General features: G+C 38.3%; 1 protein-coding gene across 3 annotated transcripts in view; it reads right to left on the reverse strand.

Annotated features, from left to right (window-relative positions):
* Nucleotides 1-634: 634 nt before the first annotated feature.
* RNF17 (ring finger protein 17) overlaps nucleotides 635-19,439 on the reverse strand; it is a 40,039-nt gene continuing 21,234 nt past the window's right edge. For all 3 annotated transcript variants that reach the window (XM_015852192.2, XM_015852191.2, XM_032442169.1), the window contains exons 20-38: nucleotides 19,061-19,176; nucleotides 17,119-17,239; nucleotides 16,246-16,360; nucleotides 13,911-14,132; nucleotides 13,348-13,498; nucleotides 12,636-12,754; nucleotides 11,750-11,840; nucleotides 11,222-11,337; nucleotides 10,634-10,923; nucleotides 9,354-9,517; nucleotides 8,464-8,583; nucleotides 7,403-7,483; nucleotides 6,618-6,743; nucleotides 5,678-5,788; nucleotides 3,996-4,152; nucleotides 3,114-3,249; nucleotides 1,979-2,168; nucleotides 1,657-1,758; nucleotides 635-1,307 (exon numbers count right to left, since the gene is read on the reverse strand). In XM_015852192.2, coding sequence (XP_015707678.1) covers nucleotides 1,660-1,758; nucleotides 1,979-2,168; nucleotides 3,114-3,249; nucleotides 3,996-4,152; nucleotides 5,678-5,788; nucleotides 6,618-6,743; nucleotides 7,403-7,483; nucleotides 8,464-8,583; nucleotides 9,354-9,517; nucleotides 10,634-10,923; nucleotides 11,222-11,337; nucleotides 11,750-11,840; nucleotides 12,636-12,754; nucleotides 13,348-13,498; nucleotides 13,911-14,132; nucleotides 16,246-16,360; nucleotides 17,119-17,239; nucleotides 19,061-19,176 — 2,525 coding nt within the window. In that variant the 3' untranslated portion in view covers nucleotides 635-1,307; nucleotides 1,657-1,659. The remainder of the gene's footprint in view (nucleotides 1,308-1,656; nucleotides 1,759-1,978; nucleotides 2,169-3,113; nucleotides 3,250-3,995; nucleotides 4,153-5,677; nucleotides 5,789-6,617; nucleotides 6,744-7,402; nucleotides 7,484-8,463; nucleotides 8,584-9,353; nucleotides 9,518-10,633; nucleotides 10,924-11,221; nucleotides 11,338-11,749; nucleotides 11,841-12,635; nucleotides 12,755-13,347; nucleotides 13,499-13,910; nucleotides 14,133-16,245; nucleotides 16,361-17,118; nucleotides 17,240-19,060; nucleotides 19,177-19,439) is intronic.

A 19,439-nucleotide genomic window follows, 5' to 3' on the forward strand; every position in this document is an offset into this window, starting at 1 on the left:
GATTCATGGCTATTTCTCAGATCCTTGGCTACCAGTGAAAATGTGTCAAACAGCTGCAGATGACTTTATTTTTGAGGCCCAAGAGAAGATTCTTCAGTCTAAGATAAAAGGTTGTGCTGTTGGAAACCCTGTCTGCTTTATTATAGCACAATGTTGGTTTTGCTCACTGAGTTTATGTGCCATCTGTGCCCTGGGGCACACCAGCACTGCCACCCATGTGAGGGAAGGGTTATTCCACTTCACTTAGTGCAGACTGAGCCTTTGGGTACCCCAGTATGAGGATGTAAAGCTATTAGCATCCAAAGGAGGAGTTGGACTGGATGATCATTGGGATCCTTTTCAACTCAAACCAGTCTTTGATTCTATGAACCCTTTACTCACAAAGATGGGGTTCAGGTGAAGGAATGGGTTTCAGAGAGATCGGAGAAAGTAATGTTGTTTTGGTGAAAGCAGGCTCTCACGTTTTCCATGTCTAAGACTTCAAGATCTATATTTTGGGTCACTGGTTTCTGTCTTTCCTTTGTAATTCAAACAAAATACTCTATGAGCTGAGCCCTGAACATTAAGGGTATGTAGGTGTGTATGCTCCATTATTAAGATCTGAATGCTTCTATGTAGAAGAGAAGAAACCATCTTTCACAATGAACAAGCTCCTCTTTATTCTACTGCTTTCAACTGAATGAAGAGGTGCAACAACAAACAAAACACATCCATCTTGTACTGGAACCAAAACACAACAATGCAAATATGTTTCACAACAACAGCAGTAACATTCCCCTCTCCCACCTGTTCATTCCTAGTTCCAGACTCTAGAAGTACTGCAGCACTGTCATCAAATGTGCCTGAAACATAAACGAGTTACACCCAACTATCACCACCCCTTCTATTATTATGATAACAGTGGTGCCCAACATTAGTTCTGTGTCTGTTTCTTCACTACTTCACATTCATTCCATCTCTGCTCTCAGAAAAACAGTTGATGGAACAATACGTAAGGCTTTAAGGTCAAAGTGATTTAGAATAAATCCACTTATTTCAAGATTCGAAACCAGAGAAAACAAACATAGATGGAAAGAGTGCTTAGTAAATGGGAGGGAAAAGAACCATGCAACACTGAGTTGGTTAAAAATAAACAAAGTCAACCACCCCTCCAAAAACCAAAACGAAGGAGTTCTTCAGTATTCTCTGTGGCCAACACATACTGTAAAGCTTCCCTCCAATGTGTTTCACATTTGACTGGATGGACATTCATAAACAATCACAGATTTCAGTCTGAGAACCACTGGCACAGACACCAAGAACAAATGCTGAAAATGAAGAATAATGTATTAAAATCACTCAGGAAGAGGATACTGCTGCTCACCTGCAAGTTCAGTGAGTAGCAGGAAGCGTTCTTCCAGTTATACTAACACTTCTACAAGCTGTTGTTCCTTACAGCTATTATACTATTATACTTCAATAGTATCTAAATAAGTAACTCCCACTTTTAAACAGATTTTATTAGAGAAGTAGGGACAGAAGAGAATTTTTTTTAAATATATGTAATTTGTTTGTGGCCAATTAACAACAGATGGCAATTTAGAGCTCAGCTTAAAGTTAGTGAAATTATGGCCTTCATGATGGTACAAATCTGCAGTTCTTATTCGCTGTACTTACTTCTCAATCATCCAAATCTGCAAGTCCCATTTCTATCAGCTTCATATGAATTAGATTTTGTTCGTTGTCGTACAGGAAAATTGTGACCTCCGGTGAGAGAGACTGAAAAACAGAAGTTGACATTCTTCAGTACTGTAACAAAAATCCCCTTCACATCTCCAAGCTAAAAAACACTAACAACTTCACTGGCTCAATTCACAGTTCAATGTTCATGGTTCATGACTGTAAATAATGTGGGTCCACAGAATAACAAAAATTGTACTGAGATTGCTAGAAAGAATTTCAGGCTGAGCAAGTGTCAAAAGAAAACAATGCTTCTCACAAGTATGGAAGCAGAGAGCTGCCTTCCTTCCGTGGAGTCCATCATAGCCCACAACGCTTTCACGCTCCATTCCGGGCAGTAAGGAATTCTTTCTACATTTGTATCACTTAATGAAGGTTTAAAGCCAGCCAACATGGCGTGCACTGCCTGAACAGGATACTGCAGCACATGAGGAGGTATTTGACGCAATCTACAACAAAGAAAGAAAAACATTTTCCTGCAATAATCAACCTGTCTATCACAGCCATTAGTAAGGACAGAAAGACAGCTCAATGGTTCATGCAAAGGATTTAAGGTGCAAAGGCTGGGATCACGGTCCCTGCTCTACAATAACCTGCTGGTGTCACACCAAACTCATCCATCCTGAAGGTCAGGTTCTCAAAGGGCTGTAGTGGGTCAACTACCAAAAAGCAGAGCCACTTCCATACAGAGCCCTCAGCCTGCTGAGCTCACTGGTTTTGTTACTGTGCCTTGGGGGGAGGCTGAGGCACCCAATGAAGATCTGATTAAGGAATGGAAGAGCAACTCTCTGAGGTAACCAGGAGACGTGAGGTGTCCTCCGAAGCTGGTGCATGTGGACTTCTGTGATGCTTCACTCTGAAGTGCTTGAGTCAGAATATCTGATAGAGCACTTCAGTTTTATATTATCATCATCTCTCCATTCATCTCAGTCTTTCTATCTCAGAAAGAAAGCACTGCAGAAGCTGAACAAGAAGTCTCTCCCCAAGATCTTAACTAGTCTGAGAAGCAGAGCAGCTGTTCAAATCCCCGTTTTTCTTGTGTCACCTTAAGCAAGAAACTATAGTTACTGAATGAGCTCAAGAGCAAGTTAGTATGACTGAGCTGTATTTATATGAAAATACTTCAAGAGAGAAAATCCAAAGAAGTTTAGGGGACCCTAAAAGTCTTGAGTGCTTGTAATACCCAGCTGACACCAGTGCATGGGGCTGGTGCTTGAGAAGCTCTCCCTGGACTGGCTCAGCACCAGTCAGAACAGGGATCTAATGATAAACTATTACATACGTATCTGTATGTTAAGAGTACTGTAACAAACGCTTATACTTTTAGGTACATACACACATCCAGACATGCACACCCACATTATACATGCATTTGCTTTTTCTTATGTATTTACTTGCTTGTTGGGACAACTGAAAAATTGCCATAGTCAACAAACTGAACCAGGATCTTAATGGTGTCAGTTTCTTCAACAGACTGGAGCTTTGCTCTGTACCATAAGCTATCTTCATATTCCACAAGGCAAGGCATTTCTGTAAAAACAACACAAAAAATACAGGTTTACTTCTATTTCTAACTCATGCTATTACTTTCTTCTAGGCATCTTCCATTTCCCTCTGAATTCTAATTTGCTACCACCAGTATGCAATTATAGTCCAGTTTCTTTACCAGGAGAAGATTCGAACTGCTCAGTACTGGAGCTTTACAGCTTTGATTAACTTTCAAACTTTAACAGAGAAGACAGAGCCTGAAACATACAAGGCAGAAACCGTATAAAGTCCCAATCAGAATTCTACTAGTTTGAGAAATTCAGTGCCTGCACTAACTGCTTTCTTCACAAAGTCTGTCTTTTGCCTAAACTGAGCAACTCAGACTTAAAGTGAAGTGACACTCTATGGCTCACATCACTCCAACTCCTGGCTATATGATCTTTACTAACTATCTTATTTCTTTTGAATATCTGACAGAAAGACTTCCACAGTTACAGCTGCAGGGAAAAGCTTTATTACTGTCACATGCATTCTAAACTCTGTTCATCAGCTTCATCAGGCAACAGAAATTTGAGCTCTTTCCATTATTTGGAAATAATGGACAGTGGAGAAGTCTGACACAGAAGTCTCCATTTAGCATATCACATCATCATCATGAAGTTACACACTCTAAAAGACTGTTATTCACAGCTACACTGAAACAGAATTGGTTCTATTATTTGAAAATAATTTCAGGTATTTGTACATCCATATAGAACAAGAAGGGGGAAATAAACACACTGATATACCTGTTCTGAAGTCTGTTAGAGGGGGAAGAGTATCCACGTATTTATTGCACCACTTCAGGGCTTCATCGAGGCTCTTCAAATGAGAGAAACAGCTGGCATCCCTCTCTGTGGCAGACTGCTTGGAAAGGCTCTCAGAAGGATTAAGGCAGATATATACCTATTCAAGTAGAAGCTCTTATGAACTTTTCAGGCTTCTCTTAACCTTCAAATTCAGTGATGGAGGATTACTGGAAGTGTATTTGTTCCCACCTTGGAAGGTTTCTCCTTTCCTCAACTTATAAGTAATTTGGAATCATACAATTTTATCCCCCCAAATCAGAAGCATGTAACCTCTGATCAACATATTTCAATAACAAAAAAAGTGAAAGGAACACATGTACTAGAAAACATACTCATGTAAGATTTCATAGCTGTGCCTCACTAGGATTCCTCCCTTCCGCTACCTGATAAGTGATCTCACTTTGTAATGGCAAACCAAAGATTAATTTTAAACTCCTCAAAGGAGAACTTTTCCAACAGTGTTGTATTTGCTGTGCCAAGGTGTTCCAATCCCCTCATGTATCATTAGGTCATCAGCATAATGCTGTGGGTCCAAAGAAGAAAAACAACTGAAGAAATCCACCTGAGTCATCTCAGAACATCATAATATTCTACAGATAGTCCCAATAATTAATGAGTAAAGTTATTTCTGAGCCAGGAAGAAAACTAATTTTCTAATTTGTACCAAGCATACAGTCAAACCACAACTCCATCCTGCAATGGTACTTAAATATAACGAACCCAGAGTGTAGTGTTTATGATTACATGCTATGATCAAAAGCAAGAGTTCAAATAATGTGCACAAAAAGAACAAAAAAATACTCATCGTGTTTCTCCCGTAAGAGAGGAAGCCAATCAGACAATCAAAGAAAACCTCCAAACCCTTCCATCCTGCATTTAGTCCAAACAATGGACTACATAGAATACACATTTCTGGTAAAGATGGTTTATGTGTAAGTAAATTAGTGCAGTGAATTTACATCAAATCATTATTCTGAATTGAAAGCAATCACTTCAAGAACATAAACTCGTCCTTTTGGTTTACCAAAACAATGTGTACAAGTGCTTGTGCACAGATCAGCACACTCAAAAAACATTAGGTTCTGTAGCACAATCAGCTTCTCTCTGCTTCCTGGTTTTGTATTTCATCCAACATCTGAAGTTTACGCTTTTACTTCATCAATCAGTATTCAGCCTTTTGCCTGGGAGACTAGACAGGGCAGCTCTATGGATCACGTGAAGATCAATGACCAATCACCAAACAAAGTGTGCAACATCCCAGCAATTTCATTTTTGGAGAATAAAGAAGAGAAAAATCCTTAGTGTTCTGTGAAATTGAAACCCAATGACTGAGCTTCTTACTATACAGTGTTAATACATGCCACACTACAGCCTTCTATTTCCTAAAATGCCCTTTTTTTCCCCCCAGGTCAACAGGTAGTATTTATTTTTCTGTTTGCCTGGCCCCCTAAGAGTATTCGTACCAAGAGTTCACTCAGCTGAACTACCTGACCACCTGCATCATTAAAATTAGCATTCTGCAATACTGGTTTTAGTATTTTCTGAAATTCTAAGATTCACCAGCATGGTGAGGCTGCAGTGTTTCCTGTCTGCAATACATGTGAGATGTTCACAAAACATACCTCCTTAGGGGTCACAAAATGGGTTACCCTGACAGGAAAGATAACTCCTTGAACAGGCAGTGGTGGCAACTTGTATGAAGGCATAACAGGAATGTGTCCTTCAACCAGCACCTACACCAAGACAAACTTCAGTCAAGCATCATTATATCGTAATAAAAATGCAAACTGGCATCTGTACGATTTCTGGTTCAAATACTACTGTAATAACATCATTCTAATAGTGTGGAACAGCATGCTGCTGATAAACATATACATATAAAGAACACTGTAACAAGCGACTTGATTATGCCCAGCTATGAAGATTCAGCTTGTTCACTGATGGAGCAGAGGTTTGGCCAGATGGACCCAGAAGTCCCTGCCAACCTCAGCCACTCCACAATGTCTAAAGAAGTGGATTCACTTTTGTTTTTAAACGTTTTTTCTTATTGTCATTAGACTGAATGCAACTACCACATCAGCTGCAGTTTGGAGCTCTTCTCTCTTCTTCAGACTCTCCCCCATTTGCCCAGATTATTACCATTAGTAAAAGAATTAGAACACAGAAGTACAGCACAGTGCCTATCAGAACGCTTACCTAAAACCACAGATTAGAAGCAATGAAATGAGTTACAAAACTCTATAAAACAGTAAAATCTATAATGGATATGCTTTATATACTGATGATGTCCTTTAGTCAGTGTGGTCTGTCACTGGGCTTGTGATGATGGCTGTTCAGTCTCTACAGATAAACCCAGAGCTGCAAGATTCATCCACCTGTTATTCCAAGCAGCTTCTGAAACCAGCACAACTTCAGCAACGTGTCACACCTACATCTGTTATGCTCAGGAGCTGCTATACTTGGTCTTGCTGCAAAACTACCCAGAAGTGTAAGAAAATAATCAACATTCACAGTAAGTAACCGTGTATTACTTCCAATAACAGCAAGAGACAAAAACCTCACCTGCTTTGTTATTGCCTGACTGTCATCAACAACACAAAACTTCTGCTCTGCCATGAAGGAAGAAACTGACATTCCACTTAAATACAGGTGGATGGACAATTTTCCCCAGGGGCTGTCAGGGAGCTCCTAATTATAAGAGGCAGAATAAGATTACAGCAGTAATAACAGAGTCAGGTTTTAGAAACAGTGGTAAGGAAATTCCAACCTAACAACATCACACACATACATTTAGAGGTACAAGCCCAATAAGGACGGCTTAACACCAGCTAGGACAAACTGGAACATAACAGTCTCTCTGTGGAATGGTAGTGTTGACTATTCAGTGTAACACCGAAACATTAACTCATTTCTCATTCAATTCAATTCCTTCCTTTCACAACTGGAAGTTTTGTGAAGTTTCAGCTTTTTTAGACAATACAGACATTTCTTTGTAATGCTAATATTAAATTAGACACGACCATGCTTAACTATGCCAAATTTTCATCACTTAGAAGCTGGGTTTAGAAGAATTTACCATGTCAGACTGACAACAGAAGGCAAACATCAACCAAAAATCCTTTACATCATAAGGATATATTTGGCCTGAAAACTACATGAAAGCTTAATTTTCCAAGCAATTTTAGCTTTGCATTCTCTTCTCATACTTAACAAAGGCTGAGGATGAAAAAATGTTTTATGTAAGAAACAGACTTATTGCTACCTTTGTCCAGCTGGTGTTCATAACACAGGTTTAGAAGAACAAAAAAGATAATCCTCATTCCACACCAATGATGAAATTAAGTTACCTGAACATGTATTTCAACCTCCTCATTTCTAAGTAGTTTTTGAAGGAGATCCACTGCATCCTGCTGCCAAGAATTTCCAATCTATTTGGTAAGAAGAAAGAAACTCCTGAACATTAATGTGTTGACATAACATACTCTACTATTCCTAAAATACTATTACAAAAAGATGTGCCTATTATTGAAGAGCTTCTTTGAAAACACACACAGAATTAGTCTGGTTTGTCTAGAAGAATTTAACATGTTCTGCTATTTGGTACACTCAGGCTTACAGGGTGACAGCGCTGATTCAGCCACTTTCAAATCCTGAAGCAGCTCAGACAGAGATGGTTCTATGTGAGTTATCATGTATGTGTGTAAGTTATGTAACTGAGAACAGAAGACAGAGTACTTCACATATTAAGCAGTATTTATTTGCCTCCTGACCACATACCTATAAGCTTGCCTTTATTACTCTATCAATTGAACTGCTGAAGTCTCATAGCAATTTAAGTTTTCTTAAAAGTCAGCTGGTTATTTCAGTAGTCTACACTTAAATGTACCTCTTAAAAATGAGTAACATACATAAACAACATCTTCATTGTTTATCACACGAACAACTTACTGAGTCTAACAAAAAAGCCTTATAAGAACTACTCGTATTAGTTTAGCAAAACAAAGAGTTTCCCATACAACTCTGTTCAGAATGACAGAATCACTTTCCCAAGAACTGGAAATTTACGATTTCCTGATCATTTTGAAGTAAGAAACCCAGGACTTCCTTCTTGTTGCAGCTACTGTAGAACAAACTGCCACTTTGGAGCAGCACACCACCACACACTGCAGTATCTTTTCTCACAAGGACTCTGTTCCATGGATGGCTGTGTTTGAAGAATGGTCACTTCCTAAAGCAATCCAGGACTTTCTGATAGAAAACTGCCCTGCTGAAATGATCCTCTTCTGCTACTCTGAATACTTAGAGGCAAGCAAAAATGCAAGCAACTACTCAACCTTTATATGACAAAGCAGTATTACCAGTTTGAATAACTATCTACTAAAAAGCCTCAAAATTTAGCATTACTCACTGGTGTTGTCTTGTAGAGCTGACATGGTATGCAAAATGGAGGAACAGAGGTATAGGATGTAGTGGGACACAGGTGACACTGAGGGACCCTCTCTATGCAGCCACTGTCTACGTACTGTACCTGTATGAAAAAGCTTTTCTAAAGTCATTCCTGTTTTTAAGGACAAGTTTAATAAAAGATTTGTTTACAGCATCCACTTTTCTGGAAGAAAAACAACCATTTGCTGATATGAGTGTAATGTGACAGAGTGGAAATGAAGGAAAAGAGTAAAGAACCAGCACGGTAGATCAGAATCTAGTCTGACACAAAAGCTGCCTCTTCTGTGATAATCTACAGAAGTTTAACTAAATATACATTGTGAACTAGGAAAGCGTCAGACTTGCTATAATAAAAAAGCACGTGCAGACTAGTTAATGGTAACTCTGAATTAGAGAAAGGAATTACATACCACAGCAATATAAAGAATTCAAACAGAACCACTACTGGCTGAGCAGATGGAAACTAAAGCAAACAATATTATCAAGGTGTTCTGCTTATGCTCATAACAAGAATGTTAAAAAAACAAAAGTACAGGGAAATCAAATGGGATTAATTGCAGCTAATCAAGGGACTGAAGACAGCTTTTACTTAAGAACACTTATCAATAACAGGGAAACTACAGGAAAATTTTGATAGCTTTAAGATAAAAGGTGAGAATTTTTTTTTGCCTTTAAGATAAATATGAAATCAGAACACTGATCAGCTTTAATCAGAATGAGCACCTGGATAGAGAGGTCAGCTGAACAAAAAGAGGTAGAAATTTGAAGTACTGAAATATATTATTTGCAAATATGTAACATAAACATGTCCATGTCCACACACAGCTACATGAAACATACAATCAAACTTACCTGGAGAGTACCACCACCGTGTTCTACAACTTTACCTCGATACCAAAGGCTATCTGACCCTCTTATGACACAAGCTTCTTCCTTTTTCCAAGAGTAGGGGTCCAGAAGACCAAGGCACTTAAAGTTACTTTGTATTTCAACCATCAATTTCTTTAGTTCACATTCTGGGGGGGAAAAAAAAAAAAAAGAAGTGCCGTATGAAATTCAGAGTCTGTACAAATTATTCTAATCACTAAGTAGAGACCTAAAAGAGAAAGCGCATCCAAGGACACGTATAAGCACTAAGTACATCTTCTATTCCAAAATGATGTTTTCCAAGACGGTTACAATAGCTAATGCTCAATTTGTATCATAAGCAAATCAGCCACCACTTCAACAAGAAGGAAACTGCTTTTCTCATGTTAAGCCCATTAGTAATTCTGAGTTCTAATGTCTGAAACGATTGTCTATAAACTTTGCAGCTGACACTTTGAAAAGAGGAATGCAAGTCTCTGCATGAACCAACCAGCAGATTCTCAGACACAGGAGTACAAAAGCCACCACAGAACAGGTGTCCAAAAAATCCTGCTCAGCAACAGATATAATCTACAGGAACAACTACAAGAACACAGTGCTGTACAAGAGGGGTTATTGTAATTTGCTTTTCATACAGTTAAATATATTTGTAGAATGACAGAAGGAATTTTCCCTTAGCAAAATTCTTTTTCCTCACCAAAGTAGATTACCATGGTACTGAAGACTAATGCTGCACCTGCCAGATTAAACTGCACCTTTCAAAGGGTTCCAACAGAAAGCAAGCAATACAGAATCTATCGTATGAAAATTACTAAAAACAAAAAGCTCTTCGTACTGGGCTCAAACTGGAGAAAAAAATCCAGCAATATGAGAGAACCACACATGAAAAAAATAAAATAAAATGCGTGCTGCTTTAGCCAACACAGTGTAGAGAAGCAAGAGAGGCAGCCTGACTGTCCCGATGGTGGGGCTCTCCATCTCTGGGGTGATGAAGGACAGGACAGCTGATCTGGGTCTGTTTAAGGGCAGGGCGCCACCTGGTGGGAGTCTGGGTTTTTTAGTCTGAAAGCAGCAGAGCGCAATGGTTGGCACAGCCTTCATTCACCCACAGGACTAAAATCTGAAGCACAGCATTCCCTAAGAGGAATATTTTCAGAACTGTGTTTCAATACAGAACACATAATAAAACACATCTGGCGTTTTCTGATACACTAACACAATCAGATTCATAAGGCATACATGTGTTTCCTTCCATGAAAACTTACCAGATGATTTTGGTATTATATAAAGAGTTCCATCATCACCAATGCAACTCACTACAGCTTGAAAGTGTCGTTCTTTGGGTATAATGGGTGGTTTATAAGTTTTATTTATTTCCAAAGGCAGTCTGGACCTCAGTTCATGCTTTGAAGCATTGGTGTCTTCCTGTTCAGCAGAGCCGCTTCTTGCACATGCAGGTTCCGAGTTGCAACTGCTTGGCTGTGCGTTCTCTTGCTCCAAATGGACTTTAGAATATTTCTTGTTGACTGCACAATCCACAGCAGCTTTATCAGTTCTAGCACAACCAAAATTGTATGAGTATATTAACTGATGAAAAATTTGGAAAGCAAAATAAACCAAAAACCCCATAAAGTTGTCAAATCCTTGATTACATAATGCCAAATCTCACTTCTACCAACTTAAATAGAAACATGGAACATATAAAATTATTAAGTTACGTGAGTAGTTGCTTAAGATGGTGTTTTGTTGCTACATACAATATTACAAATGATACTTCAACTTTCTCTTTTACTTATTATTTCACCGCAATATAGATCTACGAGTCTGAAAGGATACAAAAGAAGTATCCAAACCTTGTGTTTCTAAAAGCCAAACCCTTTTCAACAAGGTGTTCCGAAACATCAATCAGTCGTCCTGCCTCATCCTTCCAATGGATCTTCACAGGCAACGTGCTCCCCTCAGCAGTTTCCTGCAAGAAGTTATATAAAGGTTAGCAACACAATTACACACATTTCTGCTCAACTACTGGCACTTCTTTCACTTCATCAAGGCAGACTGACAATGAGATTCTAACATCTGTGCTCCAATCAGAACATACACGTCATCCGGGTTTTGTCAGCAACCAGAGATTGTGAAGATGTAAATACTGTTCTTCAGTACCTAAGTGTAAGTACACCTAAGATGCTTTTTCCCCCCTCTATGCTGGGTACTTGAATGCTCCAGTGAAAAACAAAAGTAAAACAAATAAACAACCAAAAACCTTACAGCAAACAACAACTTAAAGTGTGATCCTCTCAGGACTCCTTTTAAAAGTGAAAATACTCAGCAAAAAAAAGCGAGAAGAAAAATGACCTCTTGTAGTGCAGATTAGGATTACAAACCTGTATTATTACTTTTGCTTTTGCCCCAGTGAGGTAGTAGGATATACACTCACACACCGTTGCTGTCCACTGCATGCTTCCACCTGTTGGTCTAAAGGAAACAATAATCTTTACTGAAAGAGAAGGCAGTGCACCCAACATTTACCCCCAAAGCCTACCCTCTGCTGAGGTACTGATGTTCTTTTTACACTGCCTGTACTGCCAGGTGAAAAACAATCAGACCAACGAACCTCAAACCTTGTTACAGTCAACATTAAAAAAAGTTACTTTGCCTCTCAATCCACAGGACAGAAAGGACTCAAATCTATACACCCCAAACCTCAAACTAAGAACTGCACAGTCTGAAAGTATGGTATCTGTCTTAAAAGAATCAAGGAAAATGTATACTTCACCTTTTATACCCCTTCATGGACTATTACAAATATGCCCTTCACAGTATATTAAAACAAACAAACCACAAAATCACAATAAAGGGAAGAATACCCCATTTCTCTTCCTTGTCTGCAGTATATAAAGGAAAGACCTCCTATACACTTTCACAAGATCTAATTCATCTCAAATTCAAAGTCAGGGAAAACAAGTCTTCAGAGAAATAAGGAAACCTGTAACATCTGCCCAGCGTTTTACAATTCACCCTATAAAACATTCCTTCTTTGTGTACCACATTTTTACTGGTAACTAACATAACCCTTAAATAAGTAAGCCCTCTGCAACAAAAAAGATAACAGGAAGCTGACACCCTCTTTCTTCTTTATCCAGCCCACCCCACCTCCAAACTACCACATTCACATCACAGATCATCAGCACTAATACAGGAAAAAGATTAAGTTATGTCACTATCAAATTTCTGATGCTGTTATTTCAGCATAAAGGTAAGGAAGGCTACCTTATATCTGCTAAGGCACATTCTATTGCTAATGTTTCAACTCTCTTCATGTCTTCCTGAAGTTCTCTCAGACAGCCCACATCCACTGTTTTTTCCACTCCAGAATCATAGAGCAGTACCTGTTACAAACAAGAAATACAATGAACCACACACACACACACACACACACACACACACACACACACTCTCCTGGTAACCTGAAGCATCCCTGAACAGGTAAGCAAAACATGTCTGAAGCAGAATTAAGAGAGAAGGCAGATGTTACACTCACATGGCACAGTACATCACCACCAGCTTAAGAGTTCCAAGAACACGACTGCATTCGTTCCTGTGGTGTAGCACTCAGTTCAATTGGTTCTTTTTTTTTTAAAGCAAGGATCATTAAGTTTGATTTAAAGACTCTCAGGTTCACATTCCAACCTTTCCAGCCTCGTGATTCTGTGATTCCCATTGGAATCTAAGGTAATTTACTAGGCTGTAGGATTGAGAGTATATGCCATATTGCAAGGCATAGTGTTAACATACACAGTAAACCTCAACCACCTTTTTCAGTTATCAGGTTGCCTGCAAAAAGCATCTGAGCTTTGATGGGGCAGGAATTTTATTCACAGCTTGACAAAAAAAACCAGAAGGCTGTACGAGAAAGTACTAATGCAGAGGGCTGCAGAATTCATCGAAGAATTCTTACTTTAGTAAAGTAAGGAGAGATTACCTCAGCAGCTGTTTCAGAGACAATTCTGCTTATCCGGCCTCTACGCCACTGTTTCAAATCATGTACATAAACAGCACAGTGCATGTTATGTTGCCACTTCACAGACCGCGGCTGGGATTCTTTGTAGAACACATCCATCTTCTCCTGTAAACTAATATTAAAAAATACACTTTTCTAGTGGTAAGATGTTCTCAAGCAAGAGAAAAGCATTATTTAGCCAATGACTGGTTAACTACCATAGGGCAAAATGTTATTAGCTGTTTAACAGAAGCCTGAGATTGTAGTTTTTCTTTATGGCATGTTAGAGATACATGAAACAAAGCTGTGAAACAGACACAAGCCAATTCAAACTCTTCAACAGCTGAATTATTCAGAGAGATCATGGACTTTCTGCATCCCATTGGCTGAAAAACAGATTCCTTTCTCTGAACATCAGAGGGTGCAGTATTCGTTTAATGCCACGACTAACTCAATGGCAGACTTTTAATTAACTAATTACTCTAACTTCAAAAATAAATAACACAGATGCTTTAACTCTAGAGAATTTACTTGAATTTTAGTACCTTTTCAGTTTGCCTTCCGATGACAGCCACTGAATAAAGATCTTACTAGGAGACACAACGTGACTGACTATCACCTGCAACTCTTGCTTAGAAAGTGATCTGATATCCTGACCCTCCACAGTTTCCGTGTTTACAGGATTTAAAACTGTCAGTTTTTCAGGAATTTCTTCCAGAGAAGTGTCCCATGTTTCCCTGGGACTTGCAGGAGCACCTTTAACGTACCTAAGCAGAGTATAAAATAATCAGGATCCATGAATCAAATGCATTTTCAACAGTCAAATATTGCTTAGTAGTCACAATTCAACATGACACGAATACTTCAACATGACATGAATACTTCAACGTTAAGAGTCAAAAACAAAGAATAACATGAAGCTAAAAACAATCCCAACAAAAGGTATAAGCATTTCTAAATGCTCATTCTGCAACATTCAGGATTGTAAATTATTTCTCTTCATCTTCAGGAAGCATCCTTGCAAATCTTACTATGAGACGAAAGCACAATACAGGCTGCAAGAGGAGAAGCAAGCCTGATATCAAATGGGCTGCCAAACACTAATGCTCACAATGTAGTCTCCAGAACATCAAATTATTAAAAATCAAGCTTCTGGAAATCAGTGTTGCCTGAGAAAAATGTTCAAATACTGCTTTTAAGATGAGTGAGTATTAGTTTCAGAAGTGATAAATATTAAGAATAATAATTAAGAATATTAAGCCAGTGGAGCATTTATCTTTCCAGCATTCACTGAGAACACAAACACAACAATTTTTCTTATTAGAGAACTGAACTCAGCACAGTCATGTGAAGAACACCTTGATAAAAAATTGTTCTGTGCGAACTGAATGGAATAAGGACAGCAGAAGTTGGCTGGTATTTGCCAATTCATGTGAGCAACAGCCTGGCCTAGTAAATGACTGTGAACACCATCTACTAGAGACACGTACTAAAGCCGGGAAAATAAATCTCTAAATGCAGAACTGACGGCTTCTAGGCAACAAAGTCTCAAGGAAACAGCAAGTTTCAGCTACGCTGCTGGCCTTCCAAGAAGAAACTCTTCTGTTTTCAGAAACCCAGCACCAATCTTGTCCTTTACAGGTAGCAAACTCCTTTATCAGAGAGAGTATTCCTTACTGTTTCAGTACTTAAAGACTGGGGGCAGATGTTTGAAATGAAGTGATACTGGGAGTGAGGTTGAACAGGGGAGGACAGGCATTATGTCTGCCAACACCTGAATCTATAAGGAAATATTGATGCTCATCAGTAAGAAATCAAGTTAAATTCCCCAAGCTTAATCTGTTTGCTAGCAAAGTACTTGGTAAGCATTTTCCCCATCTTTCATTTTGACCCCATGAATTCTCTTATTCCCGTTTCTGTTTTACCCACAGTACAAATAAGGAGAGTGAAAACAAAAACGAAATAAGTGAAGTTGCAAAGTAACTTGTATTTAATTAAGGCTAGTAAGGCTAAGCATGGCTTTAATTATAGCTGAACAGCAACACAAGAAAATACAGTAGTGACAACAATAATGCCTTTAAGGTCCAAATAAAGCCATCTCGCTTTACTAAGACTTATTAAAAATTGTCAGCAGCTCAAGATAAGCATTCCTAGCATTTAGTTTATTTCTGAACTAAGGGGAAAATCCACTTACTTGCCATCTCCTGAAACAAAACAGAACAGAAACAAACACTCAGGAATTTTCTTTTTTGAAAGAAAACTCCATATTTAAGAACCTTTTTATTCTCATCAGGTCAGTAGTAAATAAAAAAATATTAATGAAAGAATAATTGATTTTCCTAACTGCAACTCATGGATTATCTTTTCTAAAAGCAAACAAATTAAATGTGGCAGCACTATCTCCATATCAGCCTCATCTCTCCCATGAGACTTCCCAGTTCTTCTGTCCATAGCTGACATAACCTGTTATCTAAGAATTTCTTCTCTAATATTAAACAGAGCTTCCAAAGAGATGAGATACTTTAGGTGCAGGCTAAACAAAGGTGGAATTTCTTTTCTTTGTGTAAGAGAATGTGAACCACAGTAACTAGTTCGGGAAGATTTGGCATGTTACAAGCACATGAGAAGTACATTGCAAACATTCTATCTACTACTTCTGAATCCACCACACTTTAGCAAAGCACCTATTAAGCAAGATTTGGTTTGAAAATTCAGTTACGTCGCAGCAGAACCACAACTTATTTCAGTTGACGACTCTGATGAATGCTTCACAATTGTGGTAAATTCCAATCACCAAAGGTGATACACTCTGAAGCTAAATGTGTTGCTACACAAATCCAGTATTTCCAAAAACTTTTAAGTAGCGCATAGTGTATTTACCCAGGTATGTAGGATGCAAGGTCTTCTCTGACTAGCTGGCAGTTAATGCTTGAGCCTCTTCCACAAGCAGCATGGGAGTCAAAAAGTTCAACAGACAAAATATTACCTAAGATCTCTGAGATAATAATGACATAATTAACAAATAATTAACAAATAATAATGTTAGCAATCAAAGACTGAATGAAGACTATTGGTTCAGGAACACGGCAAATAATATGAAGAAAGGTCATTTTCTGGAACTATACCTGACGCATGATTCTAAGCATCAACATTAAGAGGCTTAGCTCTGCACATCATTATAAGACCAACTTAAAAGGCACTAATAATTACTGGAAACCACCTGCTGCATGTAATCTCATTTACTATATGGGCTCTAAGCCACCACTGTATGGGAGCGGAAAAATAATTACTTATTAACAGTAAATGGTATAGAGAAAAAAATACACTATGGCATATATGTACATATAAATTATACTGCAGCACACACACACTCTGTAAACCATTTTTTGAGGCACAAGCGGAGGATATTTTAGAGCAGCAGTATCACATACACAGCTACCAATACAGTCAGAAACCGTCAAAGACAGCTACAAGGTTTGGAAACAAGCTGATCTTAATAAATCACATTACTTAAATCCCTTAATACTGGTGTGGCCCTAAGAAAAAACAAACAGAACTTTCATCACAGGTGATGTCTGTTATGTCCACTTCCATTAGTTCCTGCCTGAAATCACTCACACTTGGCTACTTATCCCACTTAAGAGTATGAGCATTTCAAATGAACGCTGTTTTTAAGATACGAAAACCATGTTCCTATATATGAGAAAATTTAACAGTATTTGAGCAGAAACTGATACACTCTTAGTAACTTACCAACAACTAAGCACAGCATAAATTTATCTTCAGTCATTTCTTTGAACCTTCCTGTGGTTTCTCTGCTCCACCCACTTGCTGCTTCACAAGGTTCAATGTAAGCCAGCCTGCACTTGATCACCTGAAAAATAACTCTCATTAATTCTCTGGTACCACATATATCAATATCATCCTATTACAGTAGAAATCGCAGCCATGTGAGACAGCAAACATAACATGACCCAGGCTTCTGGTTCCAGACTATTAGTATCTAAGGCCCTTGTGGTCCTCTACCCCTGCAGCTGGACATAAATCTCAAAAGTCACACACATTCTTGCTAAAACAGAGATTAACTCTCCTTGTCCCCTGTTTATGGTTAGACCTGAAACTGACCACAGACATCAAGAAAGACTAACAAAGAAGTAACAGGGAAAACCTTCATCCTGTTTTGCTCAAACTTAATGTAGTGGCATGTACTTAATGCATTTAAGCTTAATATGGCCATACCATTGTAAAAAAGTGCTGTAGAAAAGTGCTGTGGATGCCAAACCCAAACCCTACACTGCATTAAGCACTGCTCATTTCAGTGTCAGCAACATTTCTGCAGCAGCAAAGTTCACTAAGATGCCTGCAAACTGTACTAATGGCCTGAATGAAGTCCAACTTTTCCTGTAATAGCCCAATTCAAATTGTAACAATCAACAACAGACCTGCACAAGTAGCATCACTACTGGTACTCCTGCCCTCCGAACGCCTGGTTTTATGATGTTGTATCATTAATGTTTAAAAAAAGGATTTGAAATTCTTTGAAATTGGAAGGATTTGACATCATAGCAATACATAAGCAGGCTTGCAGATCTTTATACTTATCTCTGTTGGAAGTAATAGTGATAGGAAATTATTATTTCTTATGCAAACTTCTGACCTATGTAACTTGCTAGACTGTAACCAATAGATGGCACAAAGAACGCTGAGAATCATTTGTTGCCCTAGCACTCATATTCCCTTCAGTATCAGTATCTCTGCAGTCCACTCTCCTTCATGCTCCAAGTGACATGACCCAGCAGTAGGTATTCAACAGCTGAAAAATGCCTTACAGATTTTTCTAAAGATTTATATTTCTTACCTTACAAATACTTCTAAGGTCAATAACAAGTAACCAACTGGGACGATGAGATAATGCCTATCAAATTCCCAGCACCTTTATTCATTAATCACTCTACCTGCAGTATTAAGACATTGCAACTGAAAGAACATTTGGCTGTTTTCACTGTTTCCTTTCCCTTGCTGTCATAAAAGCAGAAATATTTTTGCTGAAACTCTTCCCAGAAACATTCTGTTCAACATAACAACAACCAAACCCTATTTTCACTAGTAGATGCTGGCCAACCTTGGTTGCAGCAATCACTACTTCTGTTGCCTATGACAGGTTATCAACATGTGAAATTTTAAAGTTCAGCATCAGAAGTATTAGCAACCAGAACAGTGGAGGAAAAACAACCGTCTTCTGCTTATGTGCGCTTTTTACTTTCTCATTTCTTTTCCCACCATGGTTTCCCCTTGCTAAAGAAGGAGAAACTCCTACAAGATGCAGAAGATAGGAAAGCAGCAGAATTCAAATGCCTCGAATCAAACCAAAATGCAATTAGATTACCTTATTATTCAGAAATGGAAGAGTGTAAAAATTATCCTTTCCATGGGATAAAAGAAGGTATTTGAATTAATGTATACACATGCCACCTATCCCACGGTAATACTGGATATTATTTGAAACTCAAATCATCTTATAATTTTAATTACCAGAATAGTTATGAATCTATGCCCAAAAAACATTTAAAATACTGTATCACAAACTTATCTCTAAAGGAACTTGCTTCACATTTTATTTACTTCATAACTTTTAACAACTCTGTAACCCCTTTCTGTCCCTTGGGATTCTATTTATTTACAGTACTTAATTTACCTTTCCTGGAAAGCTCAGAAACTCATCTGCTGTACCACGTATGTCTGTAAGAGGTACATTAGCAATGCTGCCCGAGTCAACGTACTTCACTACGACTTCATCATGATGTGGTAACCCTTCAGGAAAAACAACCCACAGATGAGATCAAATTATTAAAACGAAGGACTATCAAAGCTAAGCTAAAGCACTAGAATTTCCAAGTAATTTACACCCTAAAGAAAACAGTATTTTCAAGTACTCCAAAAGCTAATGTATTAGTATTATTTTTTTTGTTAAACAGCCTGTTCTTTCAAATTCCTGAAACAATAAGATTTAACATTCTGAACAGTCCTTTCCAAGAATGCTGCCACATTAACTACAAGTAGATACATATGCAAGT

Source organism: Coturnix japonica, chromosome 1, assembly GCF_001577835.2.
Source record: "Coturnix japonica isolate 7356 chromosome 1, Coturnix japonica 2.1, whole genome shotgun sequence".
Classification (NCBI taxonomy): domain Eukaryota; kingdom Metazoa; phylum Chordata; class Aves; order Galliformes; family Phasianidae; genus Coturnix; species Coturnix japonica.